Source organism: Hyalella azteca, unplaced genomic scaffold, assembly GCF_000764305.2.
Source record: "Hyalella azteca isolate HAZT.00-mixed unplaced genomic scaffold, Hazt_2.0.2 contig11733, whole genome shotgun sequence".
Taxonomy (NCBI): domain Eukaryota; kingdom Metazoa; phylum Arthropoda; class Malacostraca; order Amphipoda; family Hyalellidae; genus Hyalella; species Hyalella azteca.
This window is the reverse complement of record NW_025941719.1, coordinates 74280-97255: the sequence shown is the minus strand read 5'-3', so window position 1 is coordinate 97255 and position 22976 is coordinate 74280. Positions and strand designations below refer to the sequence as shown.

Here is a 22976-nt window from a genome sequence, read left to right as displayed (position 1 = left end):
CAGCACAAATATCAGGCTGACTTACACACGTGGGCAGTCATTTGCCTGTTTGTTCTTTTCCCGTTTGTCTTACCTTGATTTTTGCCTGCCCTACTTATCTTTGTGCTTGCCGTTTGCCTACCTTACTTGCCTTGGTGCTCGTCGTTTGCCTGCCTTACTTGCCTTCGTGCTCGCCAATTGCCAGCTCTTCTTGCCTCGGTGTTCGCAATTTGCCTGCTCTCCTTGCCTTGGCGCTTGCCGTTTGTCTGCCTTTCTTGCCTAGGAACTCGCCATTTGCCTGCTCGCCTTGACTTAGTTTTTTTTCCGTTTGCCTGACTTCGTTGTCACGGGTGCTTGCCTATCACACATTTATCTTGCATTCGGCCAGCTTACTTTGCTGGAGCGCATGTCTGTTGCCTGTTTAATTGTGTGATTTATTCACATTTTGTACCTTATATTTTTACCATATAACCTAACTTTAGTACATGCATGCATTTTTCTTGATTATCTTGCCTCTATATGTTTGTTGTATTCAACTCACTGTACCTCGGTGCTTAACTAATGCTGCTTACATATGGTCCCTCACTCCCTCTACCACTTCTGCATGTACTGTATATATTGTTAACGATATCCCGTTTAGCATTTCTTTATCGTACTCTGCGTACCTTCTGTACTTTTCTTTGACGTGCGAGTCCCTCTCTGAGGATTTTATTTCATCCAGATTAATGTTCTGATAAGTATAGACACGATGCTATTAATGCTGGAGGTTCTCGTGTGTCTCATTGTCGTGAGGTCATCTCCCGGTATCGTCGTTTAAATCAAACCTAACATTGTTTTCCAGCTTCAGCGGGTGTGTGTGATGAGGTGATTTTATATCTTTATTGCGTTTAAACAAGCTCATGTCATCAAGCTCATTAGCCTGATAGTGTCTGAACATTATTGCAAGATCGAACATTTACACAATGCAATTGCTCTTAGATAGAATTTTCCACTAAATTCTATTCATGTAATAAATTTAGTATTTAAAACTGGGTAACTTGGTAATTGTCAGACTTAATGTGAGCCAATACCATATTTTATTTGACACATTATTTTTGATTGACCCATCATTATTTGTCTGAAACATTTTTCGAATGAAATTTGTATTAAATTATCGGCACACTAATTATGTTTTGATTGTTGTGTTTCCATGCATTCTCCTCCTCAACTGCTACTCCAGTGAATCTCCCACAGCATAACGTTTCCCTCCAAGCAAATGACGCTGTAGCAACGTTATTATTACGAGCTGAGATCGTTGAAATCAACGCTTGATCAACGTTATTTCAACATCAGATACCTGGTGTGTTCCGTGGAAGCGTTTGCGGAGGATGAGACGACGCTCGTGTCAGCCTTCGTGGCAATGCAAACACGAGCGTTCCTGATGGTTCATTTACACGTCGGGCAGTGCATCTTAGAAGCATCAATCCAGTGAATTATTAACATAGTCTAATGGATGGTTGAGATAACTTATAACCGGTATGTTAGTAGTGTTCTGATTATGAATTAAAATTATAATCTAGTGAGAGGAAATAATGATGCATAGAAATAAGTTTAATATAATATATCAAGGTTCATTTATCCAAATACATATATAGTTACCGCATCAATGGATTGAACATGTTGAAAAAACACCACTAATATTTCACGCCTCGAAGGCAGAGTTTCCCTGTAGAATAAAGCCTTTATTGCAGCGTGGAATGAGTGTCGTTCATTTGTATTCTGGAAACGTGCGTTATTTTCTTCTTGTTAATGTTATTTGTTGCAATAATGCGGCACGCGTGTTTGAAGGCCCCACTTTCGGGAAGCCGGGCGCTGCTGTACGGTTTGTTGCATTGCATTTAGATGCTTTAGATTACTCCTCCAATCGTTCCCTCTCTCAACGCCGCCACAAATCTGGCCCAAATCGTCGGATTTCTTTTTTCCGACTCCCCGATCCGGTGGTCGATCGTGTTCGGTGCGCTGAAACCAACAAATCGTCCGCCCTGATTCCGCGAGCCGATGTCCAGATCGAGTGGGAAATGTTAACGGGGATTTGGGAAAACTAATACTTATAAATATTCGTACATTTGGTCTAAATATTTTCTCGTAAGGTAATAGCTGTTACAAATATTTAGAAATTTTACCTTTATTTTTGCAGCTATAGGTTAAGTATGTCTTAAAAGAATGTATTTTTCTGTTCCGCGTTTCTTGTCTGAAGCGCTGGAGGATTAAAGCTTGATTGATTACCAAAATATTAAACGGCAATGATCATTACATTAGGATTCGATTAAATTTTTTGTCACAATTGATTCTGAAATGAATATATGATCTCCATTAAGTTGGAAAAAACTCATGGATGGAACCTGATAGCCATTCAGGTTGCGGCAAAATAGTTTTGCTTTGGAAAAGAGATACTAAGCCAATAATTCGATTCTCTTTAGTTCTCATGAAATTTTTTCATTTTTTAAAGCTAGTGCATTTGTAACATATTTTGTTTCATATATACCTAACTCAGCACCTTATTTGTTTTTTCTCGAATTTACGGGTCAGTGAATTTTTGCTCATGCATATCCACCAGCGCTTTAAAAATTTGATGACTGTCCAATAATGTTTATTCTGAATTATTTCATAATTACCGAAACAGTGTTGAAATAATTTCCTTTAAACTCATACACAAAATTTTTCCCAAATTTCTCCTCGATGACAAAGTCGCAAGAATATTCATGAAATTCATAATGCAAAAGCACTGCGGTCGTTCTTATTTTGAGTGGAAATGTCGAAATTGAGTTGCGCGCGCAACGCACACCAAGCCTTCCTTTTATGCATGGAACCGAAAGCGCCGCGAGGGAAGTTCGTAAAGATGGCTTGCATGGCGCTCGCAAGAATCGGAAAGTCACTTTATGGGATTGCCGTGACCCTTGCAGCCAGAGCTGGACTGCGAATGGCTGGTCCATCGCTATAGCATACGCCCGCAAAAGAGTCCCGAAAAATGAAGGGATTGAAGCGTTGGCGATGTAAGGAAAGAGCAGCCGGACGTTGGTGCAAAACTTGTGGTTTTTTTTTTGCGGACGGTGAAGTGGAAATTTTATTTATCGGGGTCTAGTTTTTTTTTTTCTACAGGTTTTGTATATCAAAATGTTGTAATTTTTCTATTCAACTGAGTCCTAAGGGAACCCAGTCAACGTGAGGGACACCCAGTAAAACATTTACAGCAGAAAATAAACCCTGCCGACACAAACCATGAGCAAGAATTTACAGCAAGAGAGCAGGTATGCGGCCGATATGTCCTCTTTACGAACGCTACGAGAGAGCCGGGCTTAGATTTTAGTTGGGCGCTGTACTCAGGCGGCGATAAGTTTATATTATAACTCAACAATATATCAATATATTATAATTCTATTATAACTCAACAATATCACTTCTCTGTTCAACGTACAATTATAACTCAATAATATCACTTCTCTGTTCAACGTACAATTATAACTCAACAATATCACTTCTCTGTTCAACGTACAATTATAACTCAACAATATCACTTCTCTGTTCAACGTACAATTATATCTCAACAATATCACTTCTCTGTTTTATGTACGCCATTAACTCGCTAATATTTTATACATAAATTTCCGCGTATCATTGAAAACATCGCCAACATTTCCTTATTCTGCATGATATATAATATAAACAATTATGGATGGAGACTCGAGCATGTCTAGACACCCAATTCTCCACCCGTAGAACAGAGGCTTCCATGCATTGCACTTCCATGCTATCAAACCCAAGCGTCACATTTATTTTGACGTATCCTTATCATTACTAATTTATCAATCAGTCGCAAAAGAGGAGCTATCATCAATACTGTGACCCGACTAGTTATATCCTAACTTCAATTTAGCTCTGAAGGATGTATCCGTTCTCGAATTGTTAAAATTTATCCGTTCAAATTTAAAATTTTGAAATTATCTAATTAATACTTTATGTACCAGAAAAGTCTCATTGAATATTTTAAGAAAATTTTGGCTAAGTAACTTTACAGTCTTAATAATCATTTCACATCTTCCATCATCTTGAATATTTGTTTCAATATAATAGTTATACTTCTTTTAGAAGTATAACTATTATCAGTATAACTATTACTTCTAATATTACTATTAGAAGTAATAGTTATACTTCTGTTAGAAGTATAACTATTATACTTCTGTTATAGTTTTACTGCTGAAAGCCGACGCTGTACTCACTCTAAGCGAACTTGGACAACATCAAGCTAGCGTTCCCTCCAACTCGCCTGCCCTCCATAGTCTACCCCCCCCCCCGCCGTCCGTCACTTCAGACCTCACCCTTCCCCGCTGAGCTAGTGCCATTCTATTATCAATATAGTTTGTTTATCATATTTCTCGTAGACATCTAGACAACAGTACAATTATTTATGAACACGAATGCCTATTTATAATTTTTATTAAATTTAAATTTATCATGTCATAATGCCAGCATAAACTGAAAATAGATTTGTTTCCGTATCTCAGGGAAACGTACGTACTTTGTTCTGCATAGGTTTGCGTTAGCCTAAGTTCTGCAATTTTTTACTTATATTCACGATAAGAATTTATTCGACCCGGAACTTTGCGCCGTTATTTGAGCCTGAATCTAGCGAACAACTGTTGTGCAACTATGATGAACTATTGTGCATAAGTGAAAAAATTAAAACTCATTATCTCATTCTTGAGTTTGGCGCTACATTAAAATTTATCGTAGTTTTTCACAAGAGAAAATCTTGCAAAATAGATGCACTTTCGTTGTAAAGATTTTGATCCCCAAAAATCGCTATCGACATCTCTTCGATACGGAAACTCCCACTCGTGCATATCTACAGCGGAAGATAAATTCCCTCTAACTCTCTTCTGCCTCATTCGGTATCCAAAACTGCTCGAGGCTTCCACGTGAGATCAGCCTTTTGTTAGCGCAAAAAACACGAACTTTAGCGATCTATTTTCCGCCACAGGAAAAATGTTCCGCTGATGTTGGGCTCGCACCACGTGTAAATATGTTTTGAAATTAATTTAGACATGCGCTTAAACTTTCACTTAACTTTGCCTATCGGTTTCTAAAATGATTGTATTCAGCATTAATTTTTAGAAATTTTTATTTAACTTACACATAAAATAAATCTTGTTTGTAGATTATTCATTTATTTTCTTCGCTCATAATGCAAGAATATCGATTTTTTCTCTCAGTAAAATCACTAGGAGCTGACCACATATCCATATCCTTGCCGATTGCCCCAGGATTAATCGTCAGTTATTTATTGTCTTCTTCACAAATAAAATCCTGACGTGCTCCGCAGGTGTAAACACATTTCAGGGCAGTCTATAGTTGAGGTATGTAAAATGGGCGCCATTGATCAGGTGCTGGCGTGTTAGAGTTTTATTAGAGCGGCTATTTCACGGCGTGGGCGAGCTTTGGAGGCTGGCAGTTACAGATGAGGGCACTCTAGAGTCCAGAGCAACGTGCTCTGGCACTCTAGAGTCCAGAGCACCGTGGCCCTGGCACTCTAGAGTCCAGAGCAGTGTGGCCCTGGCACTCTAGAGTCCAGAGCAGCGTGGCCCTGGCACTCTAGAGTCCAGAGCAGCGTGGCCTCGGCACTCTGGAGTCCAGAGCAGCGTGACCACGGCACTCTAGAGTCCAGAGCAGCGTGGCCCTGGCACTCTAGAGTCCAGAGCAGCGTGGCCCTGGCACTCTAGAGTCCAGAGCAGCGTGGCCCTGGCCCTCTAGAGTCCAGAGCACCGTGGCCCTGGCACTCTAGAGTCCAGAACACCGGGGCCCTGTTATTGCCATTTCAACGCCTGCCTGCGTCCCGTATCCCACCTACATTTATTCCTGGCACGCTAGCGTTCAGTAACTGAGCCTCCACTGAACTATTCGAATATTTGACGAATGAAATAGCGTTATTCAACATTTTGGCTTTGATGTTTAATAATCGAAACATTGAAAACATATTTTTATGTCTAAAGGGCTCGAACGGTTAAGAAATTCTTTAAAAAAAAATAATAATTGCCAGTCTATCGTCGACGAGACTTTCTTGAGTTATTGATAGCGTTTTAGTTCGATGGAATCTCTAGAGATATCATTGTGATCACCGAATCATCTATCACTGCTGACCACCGTAGCTGTTCAGTTAGTCTCTTAATATAGCGAGACAATTGTCATTAATTATGACGTTAGTGACTCGGAGTGTTCGTAATAATTGATATCAATATTGCCCACCGACTAACTGATTTCAGAATCTCGAAGAAAAATTGAGAAAGCTTTTAACGAGTCGTCAATGATGTACGAAAGGCCACGATATTTGTGAATGTTATTTTTTTATACTTATAAGGATGTATAACTTATGAATTAAAATTACCAGCCAATAATTTATCCACGTGTGCTTATAATTTTATCCCTTTTCTGTCAATAGTTATGGTATGTCTCATATTTACGTAGGTCATTAGTGTTCTTTGTCTTCCAGCGAACACATCACGGAAAAAAACAACACGTGGTTATGGCCTCTTGCTGCACCTTTTATACCTGCACTCGACCTCAAATATTTCCTAGCGACAGCAAAGCAACAGGAAATAATTCACTACTGACATCGAGCTTAAAGCTTCTGTTCTCTCAACGATCTCTTACGTCGCACGCTGCTAATTCCGGCATGTCGTCGGCGTAATGGCGTTTGTTGCTGCGTTGTACGCAGCTTCCGAGGAGATATTTCAGGAGAGTTTTTCTCAACATGGCCATTATGGACTCCAAGGATTGGTCTGAAAACAGCAGCTACAATTTACCGACCTCGAAGCTGTGGTTTACAGAAGCAAGGCTACCTTTGAACTAAAATACATGCCCAGTCTGTGTAAATAAGGTCATGTTTGTATTAAGAGTATGGCTCCATATAATGACGTTGTGCGATGGTGTAGTGTAGTTTATTTATCATTCGACACGGCCACGTTTTATCGACAAATATTGTTGCTAATTTCTGTCGCTATTATTATTCTAATCATTATTATTATTATTGATATAAGAATATTATTGTAATTATAACATGCTAATAATATTTATAATAAATAAAATATTGATGATAAAAATAATAAAAATAATAGTCATAATAATTGTATTTTTATTTTATTTAAATATTGCTACATTAAAATTATTAATTTATTTTTCAATGGGATATTACAGTGCACAAAACTAGGCGGCACCCAACGGACTTCGCATAAATGTGTGGCATAAATACGCCAAACTACACATTAAACTTCTTCTTTTGTTTGAAGGAATTTCACTGTCATGTATAGAACAAGCTGGATAGGAAATTCTTTATCATAATAGCTTGATTATTTTGAGTTTGATCGTCTGCGCGGGCTTAATCACAGCCACAGCGTATTTAATTGTCAAACACTAAAACTTATATTGCAATAATTCTTCGCTAAATAGCTAGCAAATAATTTTCATTCTTCAGTAAGTTTCTTATATTCTCAGATACTTTTACCTCAAAGTATTTGAGGCGAAAAAATCGTTTCGTGATTCAGAAAATGGTTATATATTAAGGTAGCTGAGAAGTATTTTAACAAATAAATAGTTATGATATTAAGGTAGCTAAAAAGTATCTCAACAAATATAATTAATCCAGTCGATTGCATTTTATTGCCACGTTTACCCTAAGTTAGTCTTGGTGGTGAAGGGCTTATAGCGTCTGCTGGCCCGCAGAGCTCAACAGATGGCAGCCGCAGACGGCGGTCCATAGACGCGAACGCTTCATTGTTTTGCGAGAGAATTTTGCCAGCGTTTCATCGAGGGCTTTTGAACGCTGCATTTATTGCTCCACTTTATGACTCGCCGGCTGCTGGGGATTAGAGGTCGCGGCAAGATTGGGTGTAAGGATTTTATTGCTGGTAATAACAACCGACGGCTGGTATTATACTGTAACACAACAGCTGTGTTATATACAAGTATTGCACTCACATATATTTATGATATATATAAATATTTCTTAGAGCTTCCACTTGAGCTCATTTGCATTTAAAAAAATTGTTGTTTGTCAAGGTATTCTGTTTTTCTGATTTCTAGATTTTGCAGAGTCCACATGCATAAATCTACGGACGTTACTCCTGATATTTAATTACCCAAATGGAATGAACTTTCGTGAGAACGGACTCCAGCGTCAGTAAGGTGCACAAAAACGAATTAAACGTACTCAAAATATGTTTTAAAGTATAATATATGACTAAGAAACTATCAATATATTATTTTTTCATTACAGCAGTGCGCACGTCGGCCTCAGCAGCGCTCCATGAACGGGCCAAGCTACCGTGTGACGTCACCAGTCAACTGACCAATGACAGGCCGGTACTCATCTTGTGGTACAGGGATAACGCTGGAACACCCATTTACAGGTCAGTTGATGTACAATTTTGCTACTTATATTCTAGTATTTAGCAACTCGCTGTTTCTCTATGGTGCGGAGAGATCAAATTCGAAGACGACTTCATTCATTTATATCTGATAAACAGTCCGATACTTTATATGCACTAGAAACATTTTTTACGCTAAATAGATAATCAGGATATGGTTCGTTCTGGTGTTCGTGTTTAGGATCAAATCTGCTTTTCACGGGCACTGTAGTTTTTGTATAGAAATAGTAAAACATTCATTATAATTATATTATAAAATGCTAATTATGTAATAAAGAAGAAACGCTAAAAATGCCAATGGAATTCACTCCTTTTTATTGCTTCTCAGACCATATCCATCATCAGTTTGAAATTTACTGCAAACTACACCAGGAAAATTTAAATCGTTCTGCTAAATTAAACGATGTGACTGAAATCTAACCTGTGCGATAAAATTAAAAATAACATGGACATGAAAAATTGACACAATTCATTGAAAATCTCCTTCTGATAAAAGTTGAAGGCGTGACTTATACGTGTTATCTGGATACGAAAATATTTCGATTGAATTTCAATGGCAAGCAAGGACTTGTGATCAAAAGTAAATTTGGCCTGCCAAGCAAATGGGTGAAAAATTTGTGGATGTTTGTTTGCAGAACTCTTCGTAAGACAGGTTTTATTATAGGTAAGACTGGCTGTAAGACTAGTTGTGAGACAGTCTTTAATACTGGTTGCATGAGTGGTTGTAAGACTGGTTGTAAGAAAAGTTTAGATACTGGCTGCATGACTGTTTTTTGGACTAGTTGAAAGCATGGTTTTTAGACTAGTTGAAAGACTGGTTATTAGACTGGTTATAGAGCTGGGTGTCAGAAAACTAGTAGTTAAAGTGTTCTATACTGTAATAAAAAATTTCAACCAGCAAACGGCAAATGAAATAAACGTAATAACTCGATGAGCATATAACTACCGAAAAGAAATGATGATTGTAAATTTTAGCTCACCCTTAAGAAATACGTGCGCATCGAGCGTCATGGATTTTTTAATCTCTAATGTAAAAGTTCAGCTACTGTAACGTGAGCTGAAATAAATTGTGAGTTTTTAGTAATTAATTTCTTTAACAAAATTAGTTGTGTTCACGATTAATATTTTTGTTAATACTGAATAGAGGCAAATCCATAAATTGTTTGACGAAATGACCTGATCTTTAGCAAAATGACTTGATTTATATATACTTGGGAATATATCAATCAATAAAAGGTAATAGGCGTGAAAATGTTAGAAAATAACACTTTATTCATTGAGTTTATCGATGCAGGAAGAATAACAAACAAATTCTCTTGAAATGATGAAGAGAATTCAAATGCCGAAGGAAATAATGCGTCCCTAGGCACTCGCGAACACAGAACGTATTTCCTTCACTTAGAAAAAGCAACCTCGACTCAGGCTTGGAGACCAATAAGAAGTAAAATAAATGTCTGTACAAGAACTCTATTGTCCGGGAATGCCTTCACTCAAGAAGCCTGGGTCGTCATAAGAGTACTTCTGATACGTTCGATAAAAAGTTCAGCGACGTTCTTGCAGAGAAGCTTCAAGTGTCGTGCTTTTCTTACAGCTTACCAAAAAATGTTTAGTTTTGTCTGACAGAAAGCATGCTGCAAGTGCAGGGATTTTCTTACAGTAAAGGTTTGGTTTTCTTGCAGCGTCAGTAAGGGCCTTCAGACGAGCTAATGCTCTTTTCATTCTCGGCTGCCTCCTATTGGACAACTTCTCGAATAGAGTTCTTGTAGAGCACTTTTCTTGTTACCCTGTGTTAGGACAATTGCTTCCGGCCATTTCCCATGCTGGTGTGGCTTCTATATAATGGATGAGAGAGGCGAGTGCAGGTGCGAGCTAGGAATCCATCTAGATCCTTTCGTGGGAGGCAGTGACAAAATATTTTGTTATCATTGTGACAGGGCCTCCAATTTTTCTGTAGACATGAAAGCCTTTCATGACTCATTCTCTGTATATTTACTTCATCAAGGATCATGCGTCATTAAAAATTCAATGCTATTCATATTTTATTCATGAATTTTAGCACGAAGAAAGGCTGTGTATTGTTGACATGAGAGTGAAATAATGGCGACACGTGTTCTTCATGCCGAAATAATGGGGCGTTCTCGCATTGTACAGCGCTGAGCTCGAGCATAGTTTTATATTCTCTATAGAAGAGCTTTTTTCCATTGTTCTCACTGAGATCAAAGACTGTAGAGAAACTCGGAGCCTGTCCTTCAAACAAGGGTCAATCTTGCTCGTTCTGGAATGCTTTCATAAAACAATGTTATTTGCGTCTCGTAAATTCATTTTCTATAACACAATTCAGTTGTTTGTGCTACAGAATGGAAATATTGAGCCTCGAGCCTTGTAAAAGAAACTAAAAATTCATTTATTATTGAGTTAATGAATTTTTAGATCAAATTAAGACACGGCTTCTATCATTTAAGCGTGCGATGACTGCCTTTGTTTGTATATTCTAATTAATCTTACTAGTTTCAAATATAGAATCCTATATTAAAACGCAAATCAATCGTCATTGTCATTTATAGCAAGGAAATAAATTATTGTCTCGATAAGACCTACTATGGTCTGCGATGAACTTGTTTCTCATGAGGAAATCGTAGAAGAAAAACAAACGCATTGGTAGGTATGGAGTAACGCATACTTTTTCATCGATACAAATGTTCTAATGTCAAGGAAAAGCTTTCTCATTTCAAATAGCTTTATTATTGCAATAAAATTTACAGCTATCACTCATATTAATGAATCTATCTGCCTATATAACACTGCATCTGCACGAAGAAAGACTTCAATATAATTAATATCATAAATTTTTCATATATAACCATTTTTATTCTATATATAATTTACATCATTTGTATCGACCTCCAGAACAGGAATATTTCAGCGGAAAATTTATGGTTATTTCAAGCAATAAAATGAATTTTACTTAACAATATTTGTATTACTAGGTTAATATTCTTTATTTACTATGATTATATAACAAAATATTTAAAAAAATCGCATCTCTTGCTTTGCATTTTTTTTTTTTTGTTTACAACAATGAGTGATATGATGTCAATTTAGCTCCAGTTTGAGAATATATTTAATTTTGAATTTATTATAGTTTTGAAACAAGTTTCTTTAAACGGAATGCTTTTGCTAAAATTTAATACACGTTTAGAGTTCCTTTTGTGACGATGAAATTTTTTTTCAGTTTTGACGCCCGCAAGACCGAAGTGGACGACGGCACCCACTGGTCCGACAATCGCCTCCTCAACCAGCGCGCTTACTTCCAGTTCCTACCACCAACTCCCTGGCGAAACCAGCACCACTCCAGAGTTGTTTCTTCCTCCCAGTCATACTCCCCTGGAAGTGTATCTTATTCCCCGTCAAGTTCCCCATATTCCCCAAGTGGTGTCCAAAACTCCGGTAACTTAGGAACCAATAAAGGCTTGGATGATTCATTCATGCCGGTCTCGTCGTTCGCGGCGTTCGCCTCTCACGCGGGCCCCGATGTGAACCCCATGGGGGCCCAGCTCGAGCTGTACCCTGTTGAGGACCGAGACCAGGCCGTGTATCGCTGCCGGGTTGACTTCCTCCTCTCACCCACCAAGAACACCATCATCAACTTCACTGTCATCAGTAAGTATGACTATTAATAATTTTATTGTTTAATAATATTTTCTAACCGCTTTTTAGTTCCTGTTATTCGCAACCGTTAGTAACCGAGCAACCGTAACCAGTTGCAGTAATACCTACTTTACCATACTATGATGAACGAAGCTGCCTGTTTTATGACTATTTTTAAAGAACGTGTATGAGTTATACTGATTGAATCACATCAGTACTACGGTAAACAGTGTTTAATTACCTGAGGTTAAAAGTTTTTACGACAACTTAAAGCGCGGTACTCAAATTCAAAACTGCCGCGCACAGTCTTCATTCTTCAATCCTTGACATCTGTTTCACAGAGACAAACGTTCATGCGATTCTATAATTAAACTATTCTGTTTAAAATAGGTGTCCACATCATAAATCTATACACTAGTGAAATTATTGTGTCATAAGTTACCATTTAAATCTATTGGTTCCCGCAAACAAGATTCCAGTTTTATTTATTGAAGAAAAGTGGTTAACCCGATGGCTCGAGGAAAAGCTATTAATTAATATTTATTAATATTGAATTAAAAAATTAGATATACGATCACACATGTATATACTGTCCATACATACATACATATAAATACACACACACAGTTGATGGCGCACGTCAGCGAAGAAGAACGACGACTGCTCGAGTTGGTGGATAGCTTAGGCTTCAGGTGCATCGATGCGCCGCTGTTGATAAACATGTTATTGCGCACAGACGACGTCTCTTCAGAAGGTCTTCCTCAGAAGGCTTCATTTCAAGCTTCCGCTGCAAATCTAACAAAATACGTTGTGCTGTAATTTTATTATGTAGGCTCAAAATTATAATGTCACAATAATTGAAGTCATTTGCTGTCTCGTTATAGTTCATATTTTGTGGTCGTCGAATATCAATTTTCTTCTGAATTGTCTGATTTATTTGTTTCACTGATGTGATGCGTTTTCTCGTCGACCTCGCGGCCATGTTTTTCTTCGATAAATGTTAAAATTTCCAAATTGGTTGAAATTAAATTTTACGCAGCTCTTAAACTATTCAATCCGAACGAAGTATGTATGTCAGACTTGGGAGTCGTTTATAGCTTATTTTCACTGATAATGCGAATTAATCCGCGATTTAACTTTATTTTTATGAATGAGCCTAATATTTGTAGAATAAATCTGTGGGCGACCGCCACTCTGCAGCTCTGGAGGCAGGATCTGTAGGTGACCGCCACTCTGCAGCTCTGGTGGCAGGATCTGTGGGTAATCGCCACTCTGCAGCTCTGGTGGCAGGATCTGTGGGTGATCGCCACTCTGCAGCTCTGGTGGCAGGATCTATGGCCGGGTGACCGCCACTCTGCAGTTCTGCAGCTCTGGTGGGTGACCGCCACTCTGCAGCTCTGGTGGCAGGATCTGTGGGTGACCGCCACTCTGCAACTCTGGTGGCAGGATCTGTGGGTGACCGCCACTCTGCAACTCTTGTGGCAGGATCTGTAGGTGACCGCCACTCTGCAGCTCTGGGGGCAGGATCTGTAGGCGACCGCCACTCTGCAGCTCTGGGGGCGGTTGGAGTGGCACCATTCAAGTGTTTGCCTGAACCGCGGCGGCTGCGGTCAATCGTTGCGAATGGAGCAGGAATATTTTTCAATATTTAATAAAGTTGTTGCTTTTTTGGAGACTCGCTTTTCCTCTAATGCTTTTGTTTTGCTTTCAATGTTCGTCTGAAGTTAATACTAAAATGATTTGACATTAAAGTTATTACATTAATAATCAAGGCCTTTCAATAATTTGGAATCGATGAATCGTCGTATCATACAGGTTAGGTGATACTTTTCAGTATAAACTCGTCTTCAGGTTTACTGGAAAATATCCCTAAGTTATGCCATGCACCATCCTCGCTGAGATCTTCTCATTGCAAGCCAGTTGTATTGACCTAACGATAGCTATTGGGAACATTCTTATAGATAAATCTTATCGAGATTTGTCAAAGTTTTTCTGTTTGCATGCGAGTTCAAAACCTGGCTAATGGTATGGAGGTTCTCCGAGTGCGTATCCAGGATAATTATCGTGACTGGATATTACCTAGACTGGAAAATGTATTCTTTGTGGGGGAATATAAAGGCATAACAAAACTCGGAGAAGAAGATTGGATCTGTAATGAAGCTTATTGCTTCCTTGGGCTCATTTAAAACTAGTGTGAGGTTCTTTCCTTAAAACACTCCTATCAACCAACAAGTGTTGATTCAAACAGGACTAAGTGGAACAGTTAAAACATTAATACAAAAGTAACGTAATCAAATGAACACTAGATGGTTGCACTTAGTATTATAGATACAATGTAAAGTTGGCAGCTTGACCGTCTCAACATGAGATCAGGATTCCTCCTTGATCTGAGATCACCCCAGACGGGATCTTCAAACCCAACCTTCAACCTGGTCTACGGTCCTCTCTCCAGAAGCACACAGACTCCAGCTCAGCAACCCTACACGTAAAACAAATCATATTTCAAGCCTGACCAGTTTTTTTCGTTAAATGCGAAATGACAATCACAGTTTAATTAATTCCTCATTTATGTACAATTATACTCAATCAATAAATTCACTACTATGTTCGCGGTATAAATTAGTTGTGTAACTCACCAATAAAGGCAGTGCTTGTGAGTTATGCTAAAGTCCCTAAGATGCGCTACAGCAAGTTGACAGTGCCATTACATGGCTTGCCACTGTATAACTACTGGCTTCCAACTGCCATGTCAGCGGTCGATCCCTACTGTTGTAGCCTCCCATTCAGTGCCTTCTAGAACTTATATTACATCCTTTATTTTATATCCTTCCAGGATCAAGGCTTGAAATTTTTTCAAGTTTTCATGCACAATTTAATTTAAAAGATGCAAAATCAGTTAACTTTTTTTCCAAGTTCAGGCGGGTCAAAAGGGTTACATGTACTTTGTTAAATGCAGTTGTAAATGGGTATATATCTAATCAGCATAAATCATCCTTATCATTGATTACAGGATTAGGGATGAAGTTATTCCAAAAATGCAGAAATTATCATTCCCGGACAACGTCGGACTATTCGCCACTATTATACATCACCGGTACCTAAAACTCTCTCATTTATTTTCTTTTTTTTCCTATGAGTGATCAAATTTGTTGTTTTTCTCGAGTCAGTCATACTAGAAAGTACCGCATCACATTATTTATATGATATAGATAAAGCGATCGAGACACAAATTTTTTTAAATGGCACTTATTCACATGAGCACATTAGCGCTAAGCCTTATTGCGGCGACAAGTTTATTTTCCGTCAAGTTCTTGAGGATTACAGCGACTTGCAGCACAAAATTCCCGGGTGGACGTTTAATTTAAATATGCTAAGTAGGTTCACTACATTTTCGTGCTACTTACACTTATATTTAAACTACATCATCTGAAGCAAAATTGGTTGTTACAAACATAAAACTGCACGTATCTTTTTGTTATTAATTTATTTAGCTCTGAACCTAACACTCTTGACTCTATTATACATGTTCATACAAATGAATTTCAAACTTGATCGATAAATGAGTAAAATTTTGCCGTTATCGAGCTCAAATAATCAGTTTTCTCTTCGTCGATAAATCACGGAACAACTTTCAACTTATTTCACCTCAAAATCAGTAGACGGACGTTCATAGTTTGTGGATTTATCAATCCATCGAATATTGCATGACAAAGAGATCAAAATTTTCACAACAAAGAAGTCATGGTGATGCAATATCAATACGATGCAATATGCCATAACCGAGGCAATACAGGATCTTATTACTGGTTTGACAATAATAGTAATAAGATTGAATCTCAATCATATCACTATATTGCATCACCAGCACGTCATACTGCTGTATCACAACAGTACATCACGATATAGCATAAAATCAGTGCATCATAGCAGTGCATCTCAACACTGCATCAAATCAATGCAACACAAAAGTACATCACAACACTGCATGAAATCACTGCATCACAGCACTGCATCAAATCAGTGCATCACAACAGTACATCACAACACTGCATCACAACAGTACATCACAGCACTGCATCGCAACAGTACATCACAGCGCTGCATCACAACACTGCATCACAACAGTACATCACAGCGCTGCATCACAACAGTACATCGCAGCGCTGCATCACAACACTGCATCACAACACTGCATCACAACAGTGCATCACAGCACTGCATCACAACAGCACATCACAGCACTGCATCACAACAGTACATCACAGCACTGCATCACATCAGTGCATCATAAGACAATATTTCCCGCACGTCTCTTGCGAGCGCACGATGCCACCTCAAGTAAGGTGCTGCCTATGAACCTCACGTCGCCTGTTGGCCACTAAAATGACTTGAGGGAAATACCGCCGGCGCCACTGAAGGCTTTACTGAGGCTTAAATTCGGAACTGTGCTGCCATCGTTGCGGCCTTGACACTCCGACGTCACTGCTCATGTGGATCACGCGCCAACGGTGCTTTGGTCGCCGTGTCAATGACGAGAAGTCTTCTGTCTTGTAAGACATTCGCTGTCCCGTGATGTCTTTTGGTAATGTAATGAGAAGAGTTCTGATATGCAAGCTATTCTGAGACGCAAGGTGCGTTTATGTTGACTCTTTATTTGGACGTCTCGTGGGTTGACCTCAGGCATTTCTTTATTCCTGATGCGTGGATTTATGATATTTTGTAGAGCTCTGGTTGTTTAAAAGCTCCTCGTCCTCATGTCATTAGAAGTTCAATTTTTTAGACTGATGATGCGCTTACAAAAATAAATTTATTCTTATCTTCTTTTATCAAGTTTCGAGAGTTAATACCATCGCTGGGCTAATGTATATCAGTCAAAAATTTGTTTATATATGCATTACGATTTTTTCGACGTAGCTCTTTAACCCGCATTAGCATCTTCTTCTCTTCACTATTCCAAGCAAACGCTAATGAAGAGCATCAAAAGATCCATCTTTTCAGAGGCTCATGTCAAAATTATTCTCGTCTCACATATGAAGGATGCCCTTCATAGCGAAAAACGCACCTGCATTTCGTTGCACAAATTCACTTGGATAAGAAGCCAAATATTCCGCGAGACTTCATCTCTTCCAGGGACACATAAAATATAAGTTTTAATTCATCCGCCTTTTATACCCGCAAAGTTCATGAAATTTTCCGCGACGTCTTCATCTGTTTAGTTGGCACCAGGCAAACTAACACTACAATCCTTGGCTACATTAGCTGAAAATATTAAACTAATTCCGTCACAATTTTTGGCCCAATTTAACTTGAGGCCCGAAATGCTTCATTTAAAGGGGGCAGGACCCCGCCCTAGAAACACGTAGCCCCCCGGACTGCAATTTCTGTGCCTCAGAGGCCCAGGTCTCAAGCAGGGGCCTAAAAGAATCTAAAATTCGCTCAACTTTCGGCCTCCTCTACGACATAATTTATTGTGCAGAAGTGTCCCACAGTCGCGAAGTTAAGCAATTCGAGGCAATTGTGGTCCCCGCTCAGCTTATTCCCACGGCTTGGCGAGGGGAAGAGAAAAAGTGAGCTCATGTTGGGGAGATTTGGAAGGGGAAGTTGCCCAACGTAGCCTCTCAAGCAAGTAATCATACTTATAACTTCATTTTGTTATTTATTAGTTAAACTTGGAGTTGTTTTTTATCTTTCCAAGAGCCAACTTCAATAAATCTCTCAGTAGTTAGGAATTTTAAATGAGTCGGAATTTCGATTTGTTCCGATTACACAAAAATGAACAATTGTATTGAAAATATCAATTATTGTTGTTTTTGGTGTAAATATAACCTATTGCATTGTTATTCTTCATGTTAACCCAAATTTCATCCATCTGAACTCATAGTTTATTAATTACTGTCACACAATAATTGACAGTGATATTAAATTGTAAAAAATGACAACTGTGCAAAAAAAAAATAAGGAGTTACTTATTGAAAACATTGGAAAAGCATGAAATAGTATTAAATTCAATTGCCGGTATATTTATTTTTAAGCTAATATAATAACACTATTATATTAACACAATATTTTAATGCAAATATTTATGTATCCTTAAGCCTGAGCTATACCTGAATGAAGTTTAAACAAGACGAAAAAACGAAACATAGAAAAGAACGATATTAATAAATATTTCTAAATGTACAGGTGCTCAGCTGGCTGGTTCTATAATTTGCCCGCTTTTGTTAGCTGTTCGCTGCCATTTGTTCGATTTTTTTTTATTTTGAAGGATTTTGTTGCTGCTGCAGCTAATCCAACTCCAGAAGCAGGCCTCGAGGACATATTTGCTCGCCTCGAGTGCAGCTCTTTGAACCGCTGCTAGAATGAAGCGATAATTTTTGTTTCTATACCAGAGGGCTTTCATCTAATCGTATTTTGTGCAAACGAAGAGCTTACGTCTGTTTTTCTCGACCAGGAAAGATTTCCGGCATATCGACGAGGTGGTTTAATTTAACAATTATGCCAAGCACGTAGGTTGGTGTAACCGAGAATCAAGTAACGGCGTCATGCGTTAAGCAATTCCAATCTCAGGTGATCTATTGTTCGTTGAGATCGCTGTGGTGGAAACGGAAGTGAACATTTTATCTCCACTCACAACAACGAACTCCACTCATAAAAACGAACTACACTTATAACAACGAACTCCACTCACAACAACGAACTGCACTCACAACAATGAACTCCACTCACAACAACGAACTACACTTATAACAACGAACTCCACTCACAACAACGAACTCCACTGACAACAATGAACTCCACTTACAACAACGAACTCCATTCACAACAACGAACTCCACTCACAACAACGAACTCCACTCACAACAACGTACTCCACTCACAACAACGAACTCCACTCACAACAACGAACTTCACTCACAACAACGAACTCCACTCACAACAACGAACTCCACTCACAACAACGAACTCCACTCAAAACAATGAACTCTACTCACAACAACAAATTCCACTCAAAATGAACTCCGCTAACAACTAACTTGAGAACACAACATAAGTACACATCTATTCCTTGCTAAAAGGTGCGGCAAAACTACGCCTCCTGAATTATTGCAGATAGAAATTTCGTAATTTTTGGTCGCTTTTTGCAAAGCCCCGGACGAAGGATAATAAATAGAGGGAATCCTGCCCCGCCGTAATTCCGGATCATAATACAGCGCTGGCGCTCTTCAAAATAATCCGCAGATTTTATGGCAAACGCTGCTGTAAATTCTGGCTTGACTTTGCCGCAGCCACCGTTACCGAAGCCGGCATGACTTTGTGCCAATGAATGTTAATATTTATTAATTTTTTCATCATTTATTCATTTATTGAGTATTTATATGTTTATTCTGTAAGGCTCTTGCAAACCCATAAATCATTATTTTTCTTGAATCGAAAGTTTACCGTGAATTTAATAGCTAAGAAAACACGAAGTGAGTTTACACACCAATTTCGAACACCAATTTAAGAGTGTACATAATAAATTACATGTAGCCCAAAAAAACAACGAAGAAGACGAAAATCACACCAGCTTTGAAACTTTTTATTTTGTTTCTAACTTCCTATTTGTCAAAGAATTAAGTTTAAAACTCGGCAATGACATTAGTGCCGGCCAAACGAGATGACATGGCTTGTTTGTAAGCCTGTCTAGGCGACGTATATACTCCCCTCGAGCTGCTCTGCAGAGTTACAGAGCTGTCCTGAGTGCAGATTAGCTTTACTCAAACTTACACTAAGTCCATTACTAAGTCATTTTCGGTCGTGCTAAGCAAAGTAATGAGCACGCTGATTCTTTGTCTGCAGTTCAGCTGTCGTTCCAGTCAACGTTGCGGGGCTGATTTTAGTTCACACATTATATTGTAATTAATTTTCCATGCAAAGTTTTGTAGGGATAAGAAAAAGATCATGGAATAAAAAGAATAGAATGGAACAAATTGCTCATACAGTAATGACTAAAAAAAAGTATCACAAACATTGACGACTATAAATGCATAGATACAATTTACGATTTTAAAACCGATTTAAGATGTCACTCCTCTTTAACAGCTCCTCATAATTTCTCCAAGTCCTGTGGAACATCTCCTCATAATTCCTCCTAGTCTTGTGGAGCAGCTCCTCATAATTCCTCCAAGTGCTGTGGAGCAGCTTCTCATAATTCCTCCAAGTTCCTCATAACTCCTCAATTCCTCTTGAGTCACTCCTCATAATTCTTCAAGGTCTACAAGAACAGCTCATCATAATTCCTCATAATCTGCTAATGCGGCTCCTCACAATTCCTCCAAAATGGTCATGGGCAGCGCGGCACATTCCCCTCGTGATCATTGGGGCATAACGCACCCATTGACACTCTGCACGTGATCTCGGGGCTTTTATTTGTCTCATTAGAGGTCCTTGCGTCTCTCTAATGCCTTTATATGCTACTTAAGACCTGCATTTTACCCCTTATACTTTCAAATGACATAATAACTGGTCGAGCAAAGCCCTCACTTGAGAACTCTTTCTTGGGGATATTGCTTGCGGTCTTTAGCCGGGGCATCACCCCTGGGTCTATGGCTGGGACATCACCTCTCTTCTCTCGGCCTATAGCCAGGGCATCATCCCCTTCCCCTCGGCCTATGGCCAGGGCATCACCTCCCTTCCCCTCGGCCTCTGTCCAAGCATCACCTCCTTCCCCTCGGCCTCTGTCCTGGGCATCACCTCTTTTCCATCGGCCTATGTCCAGGGCATCACGTCCTTTCCCTCGGCCTCTGTCCAGGGCATCACTTCCCTTCCCCTCGGCCTCTGTCCAGGACATCACCTCCTTTCCCTCGGCCTATGCCCAGGGCATCGCCACCTTTCCCTCGGCCTCTGTCCAGGGCATCACTTCATTACCCTCGGCCTCTGTCCAGGGCATCACTTCCTTCCCCTCGGCCTCTGTCCAGGGCATCACTTCCTTCCCCTCGGCCTCTGTCCAGGGCATCACTTCCTTCCCCTCGGCCTCTGTCCAGGGCATCACTTCCTTCCCCTCGGCCTCTGTCCAGGGCATCACTTCCTTCCCCTCGGCCTCTGTCCAGGGCATCACTTCCTTCCCCTCGGCCTCTGTCCAGGGCATCACTTCCTTCCCCTCGGCCTCTGTCCAGGGCATCACTTCCTTCCCCTCGGCCTCTGTCCAGGGCATCACTTCCTTCCCCTCGGCCTCTGTCCAGGGCATCACTTCCTTCCCCTCGGCCTCTGTCCAGGGCATCACTTCCTTCCCCTCGGCCTCTGTCCAGGGCATCACTTCCTTCCCCTCGGCCTCTGTCCAGGGCATCACTTCCTTCCCCTCGGCCTCTGTCCAGGGCATCACTTCCTTCCCCTCGGCCTCTGTCCAGGGCATCACTTCCTTCCCCTCGGCCTCTGTCCAGGGCATCACTTCCTTCCCCTCGGCCTCTGTCCAGGGCATCACTTCCTTCCCCTCGGCCTCTGTCCAGGGCATCACTTCCTTCCCCTCGGCCTCTGTCCAGGGCATCACTTCCTTCCCCTCGGCCTCTGTCCAGGGCATCACTTCCTTCCCCTCGGCCTCTGTCCAGGGCATCACTTCCTTCCCCTCGGCCTCTGTCCAGGGCATCACTTCCTTCCCCTCGGCCTCTGTCCAGGGCATCACTTCCTTCCCCTCGGCCTCTGTCCAGGGCATCACTTCCTTCCCCTCGGCCTCTGTCCAGGGCATCACTTCCTTCCCCTCGGCCTCTGTCCAGGGCATCACTTCCTTCCCCTCGGCCTCTGTCCAGGGCATCACTTCCTTCCCCTCGGCCTCTGTCCAGGGCATCACTTCCTTCCCCTCGGCCTCTGTCCAGGGCATCACTTCCTTCCCCTCGGCCTCTGTCCAGGGCATCACTTCCTTCCCCTCGGCCTCTGTCCAGGGCATCACTTCCTTCCCCTCGGCCTCTGTCCAGGGCATCACTTCCTTCCCCTCGGCCTCTGTCCAGGGCATCACTTCCTTCCCCTCGGCCTCTGTCCAGGGCATCACTTCCTTCCCCTCGGCCTCTGTCCAGGGCATCACTTCCTTCCCCTCGGCCTCTGTCCAGGGCATCACTTCCTTCCCCTCGGCCTCTGTCCAGGGCATCACTNATGAGGGAGCCAGAGTGATGAGGGAACCAGAGTGATGAGGGAACAGAGTGATGAGAGAACCAGAGTGATGAGGGAGCCAGAGTGATGAGGGAACCAGAGTGATGAGGGAACAGAGTGATGAGAGAACCAGAGGGATAAGGGAACCAGAGTGATGAGGGAACCAGAGTGACGAGGGAACAGAGTGATGAGAGAACCAGAGTGATGAGGGAACCAGAGTGACGAGGGAACAGAGTGATGCGATAACTTTAGCACTGCCTTGACCGACGGAGATGCGGGTAAACAAATGTTAATTACTACTTGCGATTAGTGCAAATATTTCTATTCATTTATATAATATATTATATAAATATGTACGATACATAAAAAGCACGGCTACCAAGTCGTGTACCAAAGAACCAGAGCCAAATATTAATGTTTTGTAATTTCAGACGTTGACAATGGATCACATGTTTTCTCCATTGCATGTAAATATTAATATGTAAAAAGTTAGTTTAGAATCAGATTCATTCAATCAAGGTTCTTTCCTTTATCATCCATAAAGTTCAGAACATGGTACATAACTTGGTTCAAGCAAGATTTCCCAGAGCTTCTAAACTTGTTCTGATAACATTATGTCATGTAATCGAATATGAAGCCATGTTCGATCTCAGTCTAAGCCAGCCTATAAAAGACAGATTTTCCTTTCTGTTAGGGATAAAAATTTCATCTTTATTAGTATCATCAAAATTGAACAGCACCCGTAAAATCCAGCCGATATTTTCTAGAAACTGT

The 22976-nt window shown here is 40.3% G+C and overlaps 1 protein-coding gene across 1 annotated transcript in view; it reads left to right on the top strand.

Annotated features, from left to right (window-relative positions):
- Positions 1 to 7852: 7852 nt before the first annotated feature.
- LOC108680740 overlaps positions 7853 to 22976 on the top strand; it is a 75195-nt gene continuing 60071 nt past the window's right edge. Inside the window, exons 1-3 of the mRNA XM_047882983.1 lie at positions 7853 to 7916; positions 8285 to 8417; positions 11668 to 12095. Coding sequence (XP_047738939.1) covers positions 7853 to 7916; positions 8285 to 8417; positions 11668 to 12095 — 625 coding nt within the window. The remainder of the gene's footprint in view (positions 7917 to 8284; positions 8418 to 11667; positions 12096 to 22976) is intronic.